The 16,084-nt window shown below is 46.6% G+C and overlaps 2 protein-coding genes across 3 annotated transcripts; one reads left to right on the forward strand and one right to left on the reverse strand.

Annotated features, from left to right (window-relative positions):
- Nucleotides 1–237: 237 nt before the first annotated feature.
- MRPL27 (mitochondrial ribosomal protein L27) lies at nt 238–6,545 on the reverse strand. Its single transcript, XM_081184685.1, has 4 exons — nt 6,412–6,545; nt 3,550–3,672; nt 2,169–2,236; nt 238–663 (listed from the first exon to the last, which is right to left on the reverse strand). Exons 1-4 carry the CDS (start codon nt 6,464–6,466, stop codon nt 457–459), a joined length of 453 nt encoding a protein of 150 aa, XP_081040811.1. The 5' UTR covers nt 6,467–6,545; the 3' UTR covers nt 238–456.
- A 9-nt stretch (nt 6,546–6,554) lies between these two features.
- Nucleotides 6,555–15,422, forward strand: EME1 (essential meiotic structure-specific endonuclease 1). 2 transcript variants are annotated; one of them, XM_081184583.1, is made up of 9 exons: nt 6,555–6,682; nt 8,008–8,861; nt 9,070–9,197; nt 9,818–9,907; nt 10,598–10,710; nt 10,980–11,118; nt 11,341–11,456; nt 12,408–12,597; nt 14,760–15,422. In XM_081184583.1, the coding sequence occupies exons 2-9, from the start codon at nt 8,057–8,059 to the stop codon at nt 14,934–14,936; spliced, it is 1,758 nt and encodes a 585-aa protein (XP_081040709.1). In that variant the 5' UTR covers nt 6,555–6,682; nt 8,008–8,056; the 3' UTR covers nt 14,937–15,422. The 2 variants fall into 2 exon arrangements, with proteins under 2 accessions (XP_081040709.1, XP_081040708.1); XM_081184582.1 differs by lacking the exon at nt 6,555–6,682 and adding an exon at nt 6,689–6,870.
- Nucleotides 15,423–16,084: the final 662 nt, after the last annotated feature.

A 16,084-nucleotide genomic window follows, 5' to 3' on the forward strand; every position in this document is an offset into this window, starting at 1 on the left:
GGCTCATTGCCCATGCCCTCCGTCAAACCATTCCTGTGTTGAAATATTAGGAGAAATAATTGCATGTGCATTTATAGACGTTCAGGCTGCTGCATGAAATCTTCTTAGAACTGCCAGAGTAACACTTTTGTGTTCAGAACCTGACTCCAATCCAGCCCATCAAAATCCTCCCATTACGTTAGAGCTAATCATATGAAAACATCGGCTTGAATTACCTCTCCTGGTAAGATGATAAGTGAGGATAGAACTGCCCTTTTATTTTGTAAAAGAAATTTCAACAACATCCCCTTTGCTGAGAATACATTCCAGGTGCCTAGAATGTATTGAGAGCCGACCACAGGTGACCGAGCAGGAGAAGTCCATTCAGAACCACAGCAGTGTTTTCAGACCTGTTTATATCTGGGGTTGGATAAAGCTGGCCAGTTCCTTGCTGTCGTCCAGGAGACCTCAAAAGTCTCAGAGCATCTCGACCAACTTGAAACTCCCCACCTCTTTAGTGGGAACGACGTTGATGAAAGTTTTGTACAGCACAGCCCCTTTGGGTAACTGGCAGATCACCTCTGTGCTTTCCTTGCTGCCGGGACGCGGCACGTAGACTTCTTTTGTGTATCGCACAATCCCGTCTTCGAGCGCGTAGAGCGACTTGTTGCGGCCTAGTCCCACCTATTAGCAGGTGAACAGGAGGAAAATTAAAAGAGGAGAAAAGTTAAGACTCTGGAGCAGAGCAGTGATGCCCAGTGGTACATGGTAGCACCTTGGTGTGTTTTGGTACATAGGCAAATAAACTCATGGCTCTGCTCATGTGAGAAAGGCTGTTTGCATAGCCACTGGGTGTCTGATGACAGAGTTGCCATGAAGACGGAAGCCATGGCATACAACAATAATGCTTCATGACCGTATAAGACTTATTAAACTGCTGGTTGGCTGCTCCCATTCACTTTTCCCATTGGATCTGTCACCCCACTTGGCTTGCTCCTATGAAAATACAGATGGGCAAAAAGTAGATCGCTGGATGATCTGCAATAAGCATTTATGGCTCTCAAGTGCTGAACAACAGCAAAACCAAAAGGCTTCATCCACTTCCTATTAGAAATGCTTCTAATTATTTGATTTATTGCCTGCCCTTCGCCCTAAGATCCCAGGGCAGGTCACAACAATTTAAAAGACCACATCAAAAACCGATTAAAGCTACTTAATAGCTGGGCTATTAAATTTGGCCAGAAGTTCTCCGATTCAGATTTGTATTTTTATTTGCAGGTCATTGCAGTGTTTGTGCCTCATGGGAGGCAGTAGGTTATTAGCTCTGCTGCAAAACCACCATTTTACACCTGACTCCCTCCCTCAACTTTCAGCCATGATTTTGCACCTGGCTCTGATTGGTGGATGTCAGGGTGCTCAGTAGAAAAGGGAACAGATACGGTAGTCAAGGATGGGGGAACCTGCATCCCTCCAGATATTGTTGGAACACCCATCAGCCTGCATTCCCCATCTCTGACATCTGCCTATGCACCTGCTGTAAAGCACTAGATACGGGGCTTGGCCAAACCTCACCTGCTCATAAGTGATTTCAACACGCCTACAGTAAGTTCAGGTCACCTGAGACTTATCTCAAATGGGTTTGGCTTCATTGGGATTTGGGATTATGTGTTACACTATTCTGCCCAGGTATTTCCTGGCATGGTTCGGGAGCTCTGCAAATAGACCTTTCTTTTAAAAAGAAAAAAGTTCGAAATATTGCAAGTTATGCTGTGCAGCAAGCAGAACTCCCCTGTCTTACCACACTGTGAGCTGTGCTCTCCCGCTACAGTGTAATTTGCCCATTTATTTTTAGATCCATGACTGAACAATGTTTTTCCAATGTACCCGAGACATTCAGGTGCGCGAAGCTGAACTATATTGTACATTGAATCCAAATGTCACTTAAAACAGGGTTGCAAAAGCTTTATTTTGGAAGTGAGGGCTGTTTCAACTAAGAAGGCTCCAATATCTTCTTGTTAGAATAAGCAACTCCCCTGGAAGCCTTCAAGAGAAGGTTAGTATAAAGAAACTTGGCTCATTTCAGGATAATGCAGACTGAAAAAGGAAGCGGGAAGTTTGCTGAAGGTGGAGCAGAACAAGCAAAGTCTCAATTATAAACACTCTTGGGAATAGCAAAAAGAATAACTTACGTGAGCCCCCGGGTGCCAGCGAATCACCCGCTGTGTCGCCAATGTGTTGCCGGCGTGGACAAACCTTCCTGCAAAAGGTGTTAAGAGGAAGCAATGAAGTGAAGAAATCGGCTTCCATGATGAAAGCAGGCAAGCTGAATAGGAATTGCTCCATGGAACAAAAACTAGTCTCATTTCTTAGGAAGGAATGCCCATTTCAGATGACGCAAGATCACATAAATTAGAAAACCTGTCTTGGTCTCTCTCTCACTCACACAGAGCCTTCCTTTAGCATTCTCTCCAAACGACTTTTAATACTTCTGCAAACCCTGTGCTTATCCTAAGGATGTCAATACCTGGGAGTAATGGCGACACAGCACTATCCATGCACGTCCCCTGCTAGGTGTTGCCGAACTGCAACTCCCAGTAGCTTCAGCAAACATGGCCAAATGGTCAGAGATGACAAGAGCTGTAATTCAGCAACACCTGGAGGGCCACAGGTTTTAGAATCATGGAATTGCAGAGTTGGAAGGGAACCCTGAGGGTCATCTAATCCAACCCCCTGCCTTTTGCCTAACATGGGGCTCAAACCGCAATCCTGAGAGTCCCGTGTTCTACCGAATGAGCTCTCCACACCTTGTGCACATGCAATGTAACACATGCAGTGTAAACTGGATGGTGCATTCCACTTCACTTATTGAGGCTCTCCCTTGCTGCATAACTCCTGAATTTGCATCCCAAAGAGAATTAATATCCGTGCACAAATTTCAGTTAGCAGTATTGTGTGCTTCCAAGCCAGCAAGAATCCTGTTGTTGGTCGGTACAATTCTGCCACCTACTGGCCAGTCTTGCCAACACACATCAGTAATATATGCCAGTGTTTCCCAACCACTGTTCCGCGGCACACTAGTGTGCCGCGAGATGTTGCCTGGAGGGAGTCGGGTGAGTCGGGCGGCGAGAGGCGGGGCGGCGGTGGCGAGGAGAGGCTGCCTGGCTGCCTGCGAGCTTGGCGGGCAGCGCCTCCGTCCGCAGCGCCCGCCTCGCGGCTCTCATTCCCTGCCCCTGCCAAAGCTCACCCAGCCAAGCCGCGCTCTCCTTCCTGCCTCGCTTTGCTGCCTCCCCCCCACCCCCAAAGCTTGGAGGTTCCCCGGCAAGGGGGAGGGAAAAAAATTGAAACTTACACCTTTGTGCGTCCCTCCCGGCGTGACGCTGTGCGCTGACGTCACGGGGCTGTAATGGTGGTGTGCCTCGAGATTTTTTTCATCAAACAAGTGTGCCTTTGCCCAAAAAAGGTTGGGAAACACTGATATATGCCTTCTTGAAAGCATCCCTGTGCAGCCAGGCAGATGGCAGCAAGAAAAATAAACTGACAGGCAGCTGCAAAAAGAGCCAAGGGACTTACCGTCCGTTACTTTAGCTCCATAACTTTTCCCAGGACTTTTCCCCCCAAGATTTTTGGAGCTGCCTCCACTCTTCTTAGATGCAAACCTCACTGCGACTGCACTCAGGGGGGAAATAGGCAAAACTGTGGAGAGAGCGAGAAATGAAAAACTCATCAAAGGGGGGGGGGATATAAACTGACAATTATTTAAACAGAGAAAGAAACCTCACACCAGCCACTGAATACTAAAGTGTTTTACGTTTTTTGAAAGTTGAGAGAGGGTGGGTTGGGGAGAACTGGTCAGTTTTGCGGTGTTGACCATGAGCTGTGAGCCAGCAGTCCCCAGTTCAAACTGCAACTCAATTATGAGCACTCTGGGTGCCCTTTTTTTTTTTAGATGCAAAGCCAAATAACTGCTGGCTTTTATACTACCAAAGGAAGAAAAGCTCTCCTTTCAGAGAGAAACCCATCAAATAAACTAAACAGAGGAAGAAGCAGGTTACATTAGCATTCACAGCTACTGGTTACACTGCACTTTTATTTTATTTTATTTAAAAAATCTGAAGTCTCTAAAATGGTCAACTAAAATGTCACAAAATAGCAAGCAAGCTTCTGAGTCCACCAGAACCGTTCATCGGTGCCTGGGAAAGGACTTTAAAAAGGGAGTGTATCCCAAATAGAGGGGTACATTGTGCTAACTGGGAACACCCTGTCCTTAGAGGCACAGAATCCAGGATGGCTGAGAAGTAGATGTCACACGTTGGATAATTTTGTTGGATCCAGTCTTTAATGTTTACCAATATTTGGCATACAAGTGGTTCTTTCTTCAATGAAAAAGCGGCTTATCTAAAAGAACGGCCCATAAACACACAGCCATTTCAAGTCAGCAATACTAACACTCCTTTTGCAGGGCACTTCATTTGATTTTTTTGCGTACAATTAGCAACCATTTCCTTTTCATTTCTGAAGTTTCCTGTTCAGTTGCCTAACTGGCACAAATCTAACTTCTTAGAAAAACGTAGGATTAAGGGCTGCGAATCCCAAGCACACTCATTTGTAAGCACCAATGAATTCAATGATGATAATAATTTTATCATTTTATATTCTGTCCATTTGGGTTTCCTAAGCCACTCTAGGCAGCTTAGAGCACATATAAAATCATCGTAAAGCACCAAGAATTAAAAACTTCCCGATACAGGGCTGTCTTTAGATGTCTTCTAAAAGTTCTGTAGTTCTTTATCTCGACATCTGAAAGGCGGGTGTTCCACAGGGAGGGTGCCACTACCGAGAAGGCCCTCTGCCCGGTTAGGCCAGGCCTATTTTATTTTCCCGGGTGTAATGCATGGGAAAATAAAACAGGCCATGCATGGGAAAATAAAACAGGCCTGTCCTGAAGATTTCTTAATACAAACCCATCCATGAATGCATACATACAGATCCGTGGTTCCCAATTATGGGGCACATGCCCCACAGGGGGGGGAATTTTATTTTTAAGGGGGGGGGATTCAAGAATGAGTTATTAACAGTGAATGGCCTTTTACACTTCTTCCACGTGAATAGGAGTTCACCTTTTGAATAATAAAAATTATATGTCACGGGGGACGGGCATCCGGATTTTAGAGAAGCTTAGGTAGGGCATGGTCAAAAAAAGGTTGGGAACCACAGATAGATAGACACACACACACACACACACGGGATTCAATTTAGCCATACTGCCCTGCTTATTAAGAGGGCTGTTTGAAAAGGGCTTGCCCATTCTTTTATTAATGAATTACTCCATTAGCTCAGGGCCGGAGCCAGGGCCGGATTTAGGTTTGATGAGGCCCTAAGCTACTAAAGGAAATGGGGCCCTTTATACGTCCAGCTGTCCTTTGTCAACAACCAATTGTTGCTGTTTTTTGTGTTGAATATATGCTATATGGTAATTTATGGACCTAATACATGGGTAGGCAAACTAAGGCCCGGGGGCCGGATTTGGTCCAATCCCCATCTAAATCCGGCCCGCGGTTGGTCCAGGAATCAGTGTGTTTTTACATGAGTAGAATGTGTCTCCTTTTATTCAAAATGCATCTCTGGGTTATTTGTGGGGCCTGCCTGGTGTTTTTACATGAGTAGAATGTGTGTTTTTATTTAAAATGCATCTCTGGGGTATTTGTGAGGCATAGGAATTTGTTCATTTTTCTTCCCAAAATATAGTCCGGCCCCCAACAAGGTCTGAGCGACAGTGGACCGGCCCCCTGCTGAAAAAGTTTGCTGACCCCTGACCTAATAGGTATCATAAGCGCCTACACAAAACAAAACACTGTTGCTGTATGTAGGTTTTATTTTATTTGTTTTTTATCTTATATTATGGAAATGTCCATCCAGTTTTTTTTCCCCTTTAAATTTTTTGGGGGGCCGCCAAGAGAGTCGTGTCCTAAACTATAGCTTGTTCAGCTTACAGGTAAATCCGGCACTGGGCGGAGTGAAGAGATGATAAAATCTCCCCACCACCTCCCACGACGATGCGAACAGACAAAACTGCCCAAACCCTCAACAGGCAAAACGTCACCTAAGGGTGGGAGGGAGAGAAGGAAGGAAGGATATTAAAACGGCCGGGGGGGGGGAGGGAGAAGAGTAATACCCGATTCTGAACAGGAAACACTCCCAGTGCAGTGCAGTGCAATGCAATGCAATGCAATGCAATAAAATAAAAGTCCCTTTCCCAGGCTACGAGCTTTTGCAGTCACTTTTGCGTTTGCAGCAATTGCGGCGATGCGGCATGTTTTGCACCAGGCGCCTCCCGCCTGCCCGTCTCTTGCACGCGTCTCGATCTCTCCCCACCCCAGCACCCCGTTTCCCGGGACTTGACCCCTTCCCAGGCTCCCTCCGCCCGCCACTCACGTTGCCCTCCGCAGCCCAGAGCCCAAGGCGAGAGCCTGCCCAGCAGCGCCGCCATTTGACCTTCGCCGCCGCCGCCGCCTCCTGGTTGGCAATCCGTCCGGCTCCGCCTTGCGCGGCTTCCGGATCCGGGGCTGGCGGGGAGAAGCGCTGCGTTTGAATGAGGCTCCGATTCCCGGGCTCCATCCTAACTGCTACGGGCCAGGAGAATAGGAGGAGGAGGAGGAGGAGAGCGGCTGCTTCTGTTTCTGAGCCCAGAGAGAGAGAGAGAGAGGTACCGCCGAGAAAGCCCTTCGTGCCCCTTCCTCCCTTTCCAAAGAGGCTGGGGGTGGTGGGTGGAGGGGGAGGAAGGCGCTCTGCACGTGCTCAGAAGCACTTTCCTCCTAGCTTCTCGCTCAGCATTCCAGGGACTCAACTGTTGAAAAACGAGTCTCCGGGGATGAAATTCAGACCTACCCCAAGGTGGGTCCTCTGAAGGCGCCCCCCGCCCCCCTAGGACACACGGGGGGTCCTTCCTTGTTTGCTTGCTTGCTTACATTTCTATGCCGCGTTTCGTTCCCCGTGAATCGCAAAGCGGCTTACAAATCAAGAAAGAACCATAGCAGAACATCATAGACACAACATAGAATAATATACAAGATAATCGACAAAACCATTCAGATGCCAAGGAGATAAAAGAATTACACAACTTTTAGGAGACATCTGAAGGCAGCGCTGCATCGGGAGGTTTTTAAACGCTTGATGGTTTCATTATGTTTTTAGATATGTTGTAAGCCGCCCAGAGTGGCTGGGGAAACCCAGCCGGATCAGCGATGCATAAATAATAATAATAATAATTTGTGATCTATAAAGCACCAGTAACAAAACAACTAAAAAAAATAAGCTAAGCAGCACAATTGCAATAAAAGTCATAGATTCACAAAGTACTGCAGCTTTCGTTACCTGTTTTAGTGTGTTGGTGTTTTTAGTAATTTATGGTGTGGTTTTCTTGTATTGTTTAAAACATGCTATTGTACACCTCTTTGAGCAGGCTGGCCCTGAAAGTGGGCTTATAAATCATGAAATAAATAAATAAGATAAAGGGGTTTGTTTTGTTATTTAAATTCAGTAGTATATCATGAAGGGAGGCAGGGGGAGTGTAATGTCCAGGCCTGTGGCTTTTGATATTACTATTGTTGATACTAGTTGCTCTTTCACATTCTGTGGCAACCATATGGCGTGGCAGTCAGTACTCACCCCTTCCATGTGCTACCTGGCTGTCGGGGCCAGGTAGCCCCAGATGTTTGGGTCTGTGGGTGTTTTTCTATCTCCTCTCCCAAGCACCTGCACAGTCTACAGCTCTTGATTCTTCCTGCTGGAAGGGGAACCTCATCAAGCTCCCGGGGCAGCCATTGCCAACCTAGGACCCTCCAGATCTTTTGGACTACAATGCCCATCAGCCTCAGCCAGATGATGGGAATTGTAGTCCAAGATGTCTGGATTACGCCAAGTTGGCAAAGGCTGCTGTGGGGGAATGATGATGCCCAATGTCTGCTTCTCGTGCCTAAGAGGTTGCGGCTGTTGTCGTTTCGATTAAAACTTGGCGCTTTTTCCCCTCAGGCGGTCTCCATTTCCCTGGCACTCCGCTCATCACGTGAGGCTGAACACCATGTCCCCAGAGTTGGGGGACAGTGATGATGAGGAGCTGCCAACCTTTGATTTCCTGAAGCAGCAGCCTCCAAGCATAAAAAGTGTTGTCCAAACTCCTCCTCTAGAAGAGAATGTGGTTGTGCTCTGCAGCTCAGACTCGGAAGATTCGTCCGTGGCCTCTCCTGCATGGAAGAAACCACGTGGCAGCCAGGATTCGGCCAGGGCTCCCACTTGTCTGAAAGCGATAGTGCAGCTCAGCAGCGAGAGTGAGGAGGAGGAAGTTATTCCCTTGGCTGAAAGGCTCAAGAGGAAGCTTTTGACGTCTGAGCCTTCCTCCGCTTGTCCTTCGTATACTAGGATCCGGGAACTGAGCAAGCGAGACTCCGCTGAAGGAAACGGACTCTGCTCCATTGATGGGGAAGCGGTCACAGATTGCGGGCGGCTGTCACAGCTACCCAGAGGCCAAGGAACCCAGGGAAGGGCTGTACCCAGTATATGGGAACTGTCAGATAGCGACCAGGAACTGGATTCATTGGATCCCAAGAAACAGACTGTGCTTCGCCCGACTGTTTGTGTCTCTGACCGCTTGGTTCAAAATGGCAGCTGTCAGGTGGCAGAGGAAAGCCTGAAACCTTTGCCTCTTCAGAGGAAAACAATGCGCAGCCAGGAGGAACTGGGCAAAGCCCGGCAGAGGACAAATGAGCGGGAAACCCAGAAGATGCTGCAGCAGCAGGAAAGAGAGAGGAGGAAGGCCCTTGCTAACCGGTGGAAGGCCCAGAGGCCAGAAGAGTGTCTGAAACACATTCAAGCAGTCCTAGATCCAGGTACTGCCCCTTCACTTTTAGCTGTGATGGGTGTTAACTGCCTGCCCTCGCAATGGACCCCTGTCCTGGAGTCAGCCCTACCATTTGGCGGAGCGTGGCAGCTCATGCAAGGGGTGTGTTGGGAAACAGAGCTGTTACAAGCCCCACAGGACCTGAGGAGTTTCAGCTGATCTCTGTCCTCTGCAGCTGATCTCTGTCCTCTCCGTAGGTCTATTACAGATTGAAGGTGGCGGGCTGGTGCTTACTGCTCTGCAGGCAATGGAGTGCAGCTGTGTGATTGAGAATCAAGCTGTTCCTTGCAGTATCACCTGGAGAAGGAAAACTGGACTAGGTCAGGTAGGATTGCATTTCCGCAAAGGCTTCCCCCCTTTTTTCCCTTGTCTCTAGCGCTGAAGTCATAGTGGGAGGCGGTTGAACTGTTGCTGAGCTATCACTGTAGTGATCTCCCTGATAGCACATCCTTTCCCACCCACCTTTCTGGTGCTTGTCGCATACATTTAACGACATATCCGGCAATATCCCCCACGTTACCTGAGCAAATATGCCAAGAGTTATCTGTTTGTTTGCTAGAGCCTTGTGGAACATACAATTTTGCAATCAAAGGAGGTCTGTTGCATTATATGAGCAGTGCGGCAACGAATTCCTCTAGAAACCTTTCAGTGACCATCAAGCTTTCTGATTTGGTAGCTAGAAAAAGATCTCCAGGACCTCCCCATTTTTGGTCTCCCAACATACCTCTCTTCGTTGCCCACAAACTTGCCCACACTCTGTAGCCAGAATTAGGTCAGTTCAACAAATATTCTTCACTCTCATTCGTTGGTTATTTATCTCCTTCAAGAATTTGGCTTCCTCGTTCTGGAGCATACATAGCAGTTTATACATCCCTTGTTTCTTTTTAATAGCAATAGCCCTCTCCTTTGTACTGTTCCACCTTAAATGTTCTTTTGTTCCTCCAGGCTGAAGAAGACAACTGGACAGAAGAACCCAACCTTCTAGTCCTAGTTCTGCTAGAAGAATTTGTTGCTATGATCCATAACTATAAACAGGTGAGGTCACACACGATGTAGTGTCTTGACTGCTACCCAAGTAACAGCTTGCACCATCTATTTAAAAACAATCTATCAATGTTCAGGCTTGAGGCCTAGTGAGTCCTCCAGGCCTCTCTGCCAAGCCCTATCTACATCCGCTTACCAGTTCTGCTCCATGTGATCAAATGCCTTTGCTTGGTTGTGATGTGTACTTGAACTCTGATAATACCACTTGCTTTCTGGATAGATGGATGTGCATGTTTGTGTGTAGGAACCTCTGGTTTCGGCAGGGCTGGAATGTAGCCCCCTGGGTGGCTGGGGCAACCCAGCCAGATGGGCAGGGTATCACTAATAAAATTATTATTATTATTATTATTATTACTACTATTACTATACAGAGGTAAGAGACACACTGAAACACTTCTGCCTCTTTCCCTGCCCACCCCTGGTATGGTTCCCAACAAGATATCACAGTCCTTGAGCTGGAAAAAGTTCAATACCCTTGGTATATAGGAGGGGGCCCAGGTATTGTTTCATTCTGAAAAACTGGGGAGTGCATCAACCTGAAACTTCAGCTCTGCATATGGGTTTGTCCGGAGAGAGAATGTGAGCCTTACCATGCCAATTGGAGGTGGTGGTTTATTTGTAGTTTTAACTTTGGTCTGGGAATATATAGTCTCTGTTTTCTTGTATGTGTCTTGCCCCCAGGTTAGCATGGAAGGGCCCAATGAGACTCTGCAGAGCTTTGCGGCAAACATCATGAAGAAAACCCCTGGGAAGACTCTGGCCCTGGCTGTAGTAGAACTAGAAAAATACTTCAGGTTAGAATGTTGCTGCCTCCCCACTGTGAACAGTCATGGCAATAGGCTCTTCAGCATCCCCCAGTCTCTAAGTCACAGGAAAAGCCATGCAAACTGGTGCAGCAAACACCGGTTTGCATCACCTGAGCAGAGCAGCATACGCAGACGTGCAGTGCCTACTGGACCCTTCTCAGTGGTGCTGTCTGTGGTTGCAGGGCATATATATTTTACCACTGGGAATGTCGATTTTTAGCAATGCAAATAGTTGTTACCGTTCTTTGTCCTCTCAGTTCTCACAAGCTCAAGTCACGGAAGAAACTGCAGCAAACATTGCAGAGTGGCAGTGAGGCCCAGGAGCAGAGCAAACAGAGGAATCGGAGAGGAAAGGCAAATTCCATCCCAAACCTGTCCAGACTGGACGTGGAAGAAGTGAGTGAGCATGGAGTCAGTGTCCCATGTGTTGCTTTTTTGTTTTGCTTCTTCCTCCAGGGTAAATTCTTCGGGACTACCCTGCCCAGGCACTTGGCTGATGAGTAAATACTATCATGCTGTGATGTCTCTGATGATGGAGACTATTATTAATCACCAGGAGGGTGCAGGAGATGCCAGAGGCTAAGCTGCCTTGCTCACCATCATTCTTTGCCTTTGCAGGGTTTGGTGGCTCTGCAGCTTCAGACAGGTATCCAAGTTCGACTCCTCGAGAGCTGGAAGGAGTTTGCCGACTTTGCCAGTACGTTCACCAAGGCTGTGGCAGAAGCTCCATTCAAGTGAGTGAGCAAACACTTCCCTGAGCACATCTCAGCAGCTTCGTTTTCTGGCGTGCCGCTGGGTTATGTGGGCACTGGGCTCTCTCCCGGGTGCCGTGCCTTCTGGTGGAATCGAAAATACTGATTTTTGCCGTGAGGCCCACTTCCTGGCCTGATTGGGTCTAATTGGCATCTCAAGGGTCAGTATGGTACGCAGGAATTCACATCTGGCTCAATCTCCCATTTAGCACCTGTTGCCTTAGTTTCAGATACTACTTGAGAAGCGTTTGTGGATTCCTGCCAGGATTGGGGTTTCTCCTGCAAGGATGTGTTCCATTTCGCTGCCAGTAGTGGTCTCCAATCCTCTACGTCTGGCAGTCCCATTCTCCAAATTCCTGCCTCAAACACAACCATCTTTGGCCTTCACATTAGAGGAAAGTGAGGGCCAGGAATCTCCACTGCAGCCTGACAGTGTCTCTCCTGCAGTATTTTAAGTGCACTTTGTATCTGAAACACGTAGTGAGCATACCTGGCAGCTGCAAAGTCTCTGGATATGTTACAGGAAAGAGAGTTGTCAGACCCATGGTAGAAACTTGACAATTTTTCTCCTGCTGTAACATGTGAAGCAGGCTCAGTTCCTTGAAGTGACTGAGACACTCAGTTTGTGTACTTTAAAGCTCTTGATTTCAATGCTTTTTAATATCCCTGATATTTGGAAAGACCTGACAGCGTTTGCGCAAGGTGCTGAGATTCTGAAAGAGCTCATCTCAATGTTCAGATGGAAATGTGAAAACAAACACCTTCTAATGTGTGCTTGACACATGGAAAGACCTACTCTTGGTATCTGTATGAGAATTTCCTCTCCTTGCTTTCTTCTGTGGACAGATAATTTCCTTACAGAGGAACACAAGCGCTAGATGCAATACGCCCATAACTTTGTTCTGTTGTGTTTCTCGTTCACATCATTTGCAGAAGGGAACGAGATAAAACCAGCTTCTCCTTCTGCCTAGAGGGAGACTGGATCGGGGGGATGAAGGTGGACCGCTTTGGAAAGGGACTGCTGCAAGTTTGGAAGAGACAGATCCAGCAGTTTAACCGGGTCAGCCTAGAGACAGCCAATGCCATCGTGGCCAAATACCCATCTCCTCTACTTCTGAAACAGGTACGCTATTCTGCTGCCAAAGGAATACTGTATTCTAGGTTGTGAGCATTCTGTGCATGCGCACACACTCAAGATTCTGTGAAAATACACAGCTAGTCTGTATTGAACACAGAAACTCAGATCTTGGGAGCAATTATACATTGGTAACTTTAACTTAAATAGTTTATTCTGTATCCAGAATTTAGGCATTGTATAGTACAGGCTACCCAGTCTTGTGCTGTGAGTGATAAATGTAATTGATGTTGGAAGTTGCTTGCAACTTCAAGCCTGAATTATGTCCCACTATGTTTAATAATGGGATTTACTTCCAGGTCGGCCTGCACAGGATTGTGGCCTCAGTAACTAACCAGAGATGTGACTCAATGTATCTGCCTCATGTAACTTGACTCTTATTAATGCATGCATGGTTCTGGCCCGTTCTTAAGTGTAGTGGGTTTTACCTCCACTGTTGGGGAGGCAGTGTGCTTTCACATACCAGTTGTTGGGATTCACAATTGCACTTGGGTCCTGCCAGAGTGAGAATAGGGTGCTGAACTTAGATGGACCCCTGGTCTGATCCAGTACTGAACCTGAGAAAAGCAGCTGCTTCTGAGCTAGGCTCTCTTCTGGTTTTCCTCCCTCACTTATCAGCCACATATTGCTCAATCTGTGATAGAGATTGTTCTTCGAAAATGGCACAGGCAAAGATTCTACTGAAGGATATGTACAGTGGTGCCTCACAAGATGAAAAACTCGCTAGACGAAAGGGTTTTCCATTTTTGCGTTGCTTCGCTAGACAAATTTCCCTATGGGCTTGCTTCGCAAGACGAAAATGTCTTGCGCTTTTTTTTAAAAGCCGCTTGAAGAGGCGCAGTTGCGACGGACTGTGCTTCGCAAGACGAAAAGACTCGCGGAACGAATTCTTTTCGTCTTGCGAGGCACCACTGTAGATGTGTTTTGATGGAACACGTCACTACCTCAAGAGGTTCATGCAAGGTACCCAGCTCTTTGCAGAAGCAATTCAAGAGCACATTTCTATACATGTTTATTTAGTGGACTTACTCCCTTGTCTATATGCAGCCCCTGTGCTTCAGTGAATCTGCCCTCCTGCCTTAGAACTGGATATCCAGTATGACGTAGAGAGTCCCTGTTAGACGTCTGTTCAATCCTCCCTCCCCTTTTGATTCCAAAATGATGATTCCACAACTGCTGGGCACTTCTGTCCACCACTGAACTGCTCTCGTGATCAGGAAAGCATTCTGAACATTAACCAAACTTTGCATTCTTCTTACTATAAAGCTACCACTACTGTTCTCAGTGGAGACGGTGACTCCTTACATCTTTTTTTTTAAAAAAAACATTTCTCTCCAGATATCCAATTTTGCATTTTTGAAGCTGATCTGTTTTCCTTGACAGCAGCCCTTGCTGAGATGTCTCTTTGTTGCAATCTGCCTACTTCTCCAGTTTTGTTTTCAAGGTTCTTTTTATTTAGATTTTCCCATAATACAGTAAAATTACAACTACAGAAGATACAAATCGAGTAAGCAAAATTACAAAGTCCTCTCTTAATTAAAAGTAATTCTTGGCCCTTACCACCCACAGAGGACAGTAGCTCCTCCCAACCTCTCACCCTGAGAGACTGACATTCCCCTGTCTCTAACTCAGGAGTCCTCCATCAAACCTCCACCATCCCCCAAGAGTATACAACTTCTCCCAGTTTTTTCAGTCTCTCAGTAACAGAACTGCTCACGCTGTATTCAGTGGGCTTGGGGAGTGGCTGATTGCCACCTGAGTTATTTGCACGGCTGCACAAAGCCTTGCTCATAGGAAACCTGTAACCGTGGTGGTGGGGAGGAGAGCAGGCAATGGGAGGCTTTGGCTAGGAGTAACTAGCTAAAGGATCAATCAGCCGACTGCTCTCTTATCGAGACTACAAACTTACTATGGGAAGTGCAATTATCCAATGTCGCAAAACTGCCCCAGCGATGGGGTTGTAGGTGGATAAATCATCTCCGGGGGAAAAGTGAATGTAACTTCAGGCTGGCTATATTGGCCAGCTGCTCTATGGCACATACATGGCTTCCTTAGTAAACCAATTTTAGACCGATTCGGCAATTTAGTAGTTAAGTTTATTCATATATCGCATTTTGTGGCGTGTAACGTTATTTCTGTGTTACATTTAGGCCTATGACACCCGCCCTTCTCTACAGGAGCGGCACAACCTCCTTGCAGAGATACCTGTCCGCCGCGGCGATGGGGTGACAGCTACTACAAGGCGGGTTGGCCCAGAGCTATCCAAACGGATTTATCTGCAGATGACTTCCCATAACCCTGATCTTTCCCTGGATGCTACTGGGTGATGCTGAACTATGTATTTTAAGTAAGAACTTCATTCAAATCTTTTTTTTAATAGCGGGAAGAAATGTTAAAACTAAACGTTTTTTTAAAATATCAAATGTGTCGCTGCTTGGCACCCGGAAAGGACTCCTACTTTCCCCCCTTTATTCCTGCAACAGTCCTTATTAGGCAATCAAGTATTTCTTGGCTAACCAGGAATGATTGAGCTGTAGTTCTTTTATCAATCTTGGAAAGAAAACCCAGGCACAACCCCTGCCACTCTGCATCTACCCCCTTCCTACTCAGGATAGACAAGGATGCTAGAGAGGAGATGGGCAGTGCTTGTTCTACACCAACGTTATTCAGAAATTTGTCAAATTAATTTTAAACGTTGCTAAAGAGGCTGGCCTTCAACAACTCTTGACTTGAACGTAAGAGGTGCCCATGTGCCAAAATAGAAACAGAATATTGATTTACTCATAGCTCATAGCTATGTCCTATTCATTCAATTTTTAATTTATTTTTTTTGTAAGAACCTAAAAAGCACAAACTATGTAACGGATGTCTATTTGACTAGAGCTGTGCACGTGGGTTATGTAACTTTACATATTAAATCCTTTACGGGAATTTGCTACAGGAAACAAATTTCAAGTTGCATCTCGGCTACCTAAAAGTCTTCTAATCCCTCTGTCCTTGCTGCCCTGGGATGACGTCAGTGACTTCAAATCCCGCTTCAAGGCCCACTTTTTCCATGAAGCCTTTTTTGCGCAATCCCCTTGTCCAATATGCCCCACCTGAACAAAGCCTCTCATTTTAAGTTAGCAGAATCTCACCCTTCTTCCTCCCTGCTTACCCCACCTCCACTTTCATCTGCTGTTTCTCCTGTGACTAATTTTAACTTGCAAGCTCTCAGCCCAGGAGAGACTTGCGCTCTGTAAAGCACATGCCCATTGATAGTGCTATATAGCTATTGATTCAATTACACTGCTAGCACATGCCAGAGCTCTGCTTCTCCTCTTGGTTTTTTAGACTCTGCACAAATTACTTCCATTCTGATCTTACGTGTATTTACTCAGGAGGTTTCACTGGATTTGGTGAGGTTTTACCCTAGGGAGGCTGCTGGGTTTGCCAGATATAATCTAGGAAGTAATTTCAACAGCTGGTAAAGCTG

The sequence above is a fragment of the Podarcis bocagei genome, assembly GCF_964188305.1.
Source record: "Podarcis bocagei genome assembly, chromosome: 2".
In the NCBI taxonomy this organism is placed as follows: Eukaryota; Metazoa; Chordata; class Lepidosauria; order Squamata; family Lacertidae; genus Podarcis; species Podarcis bocagei.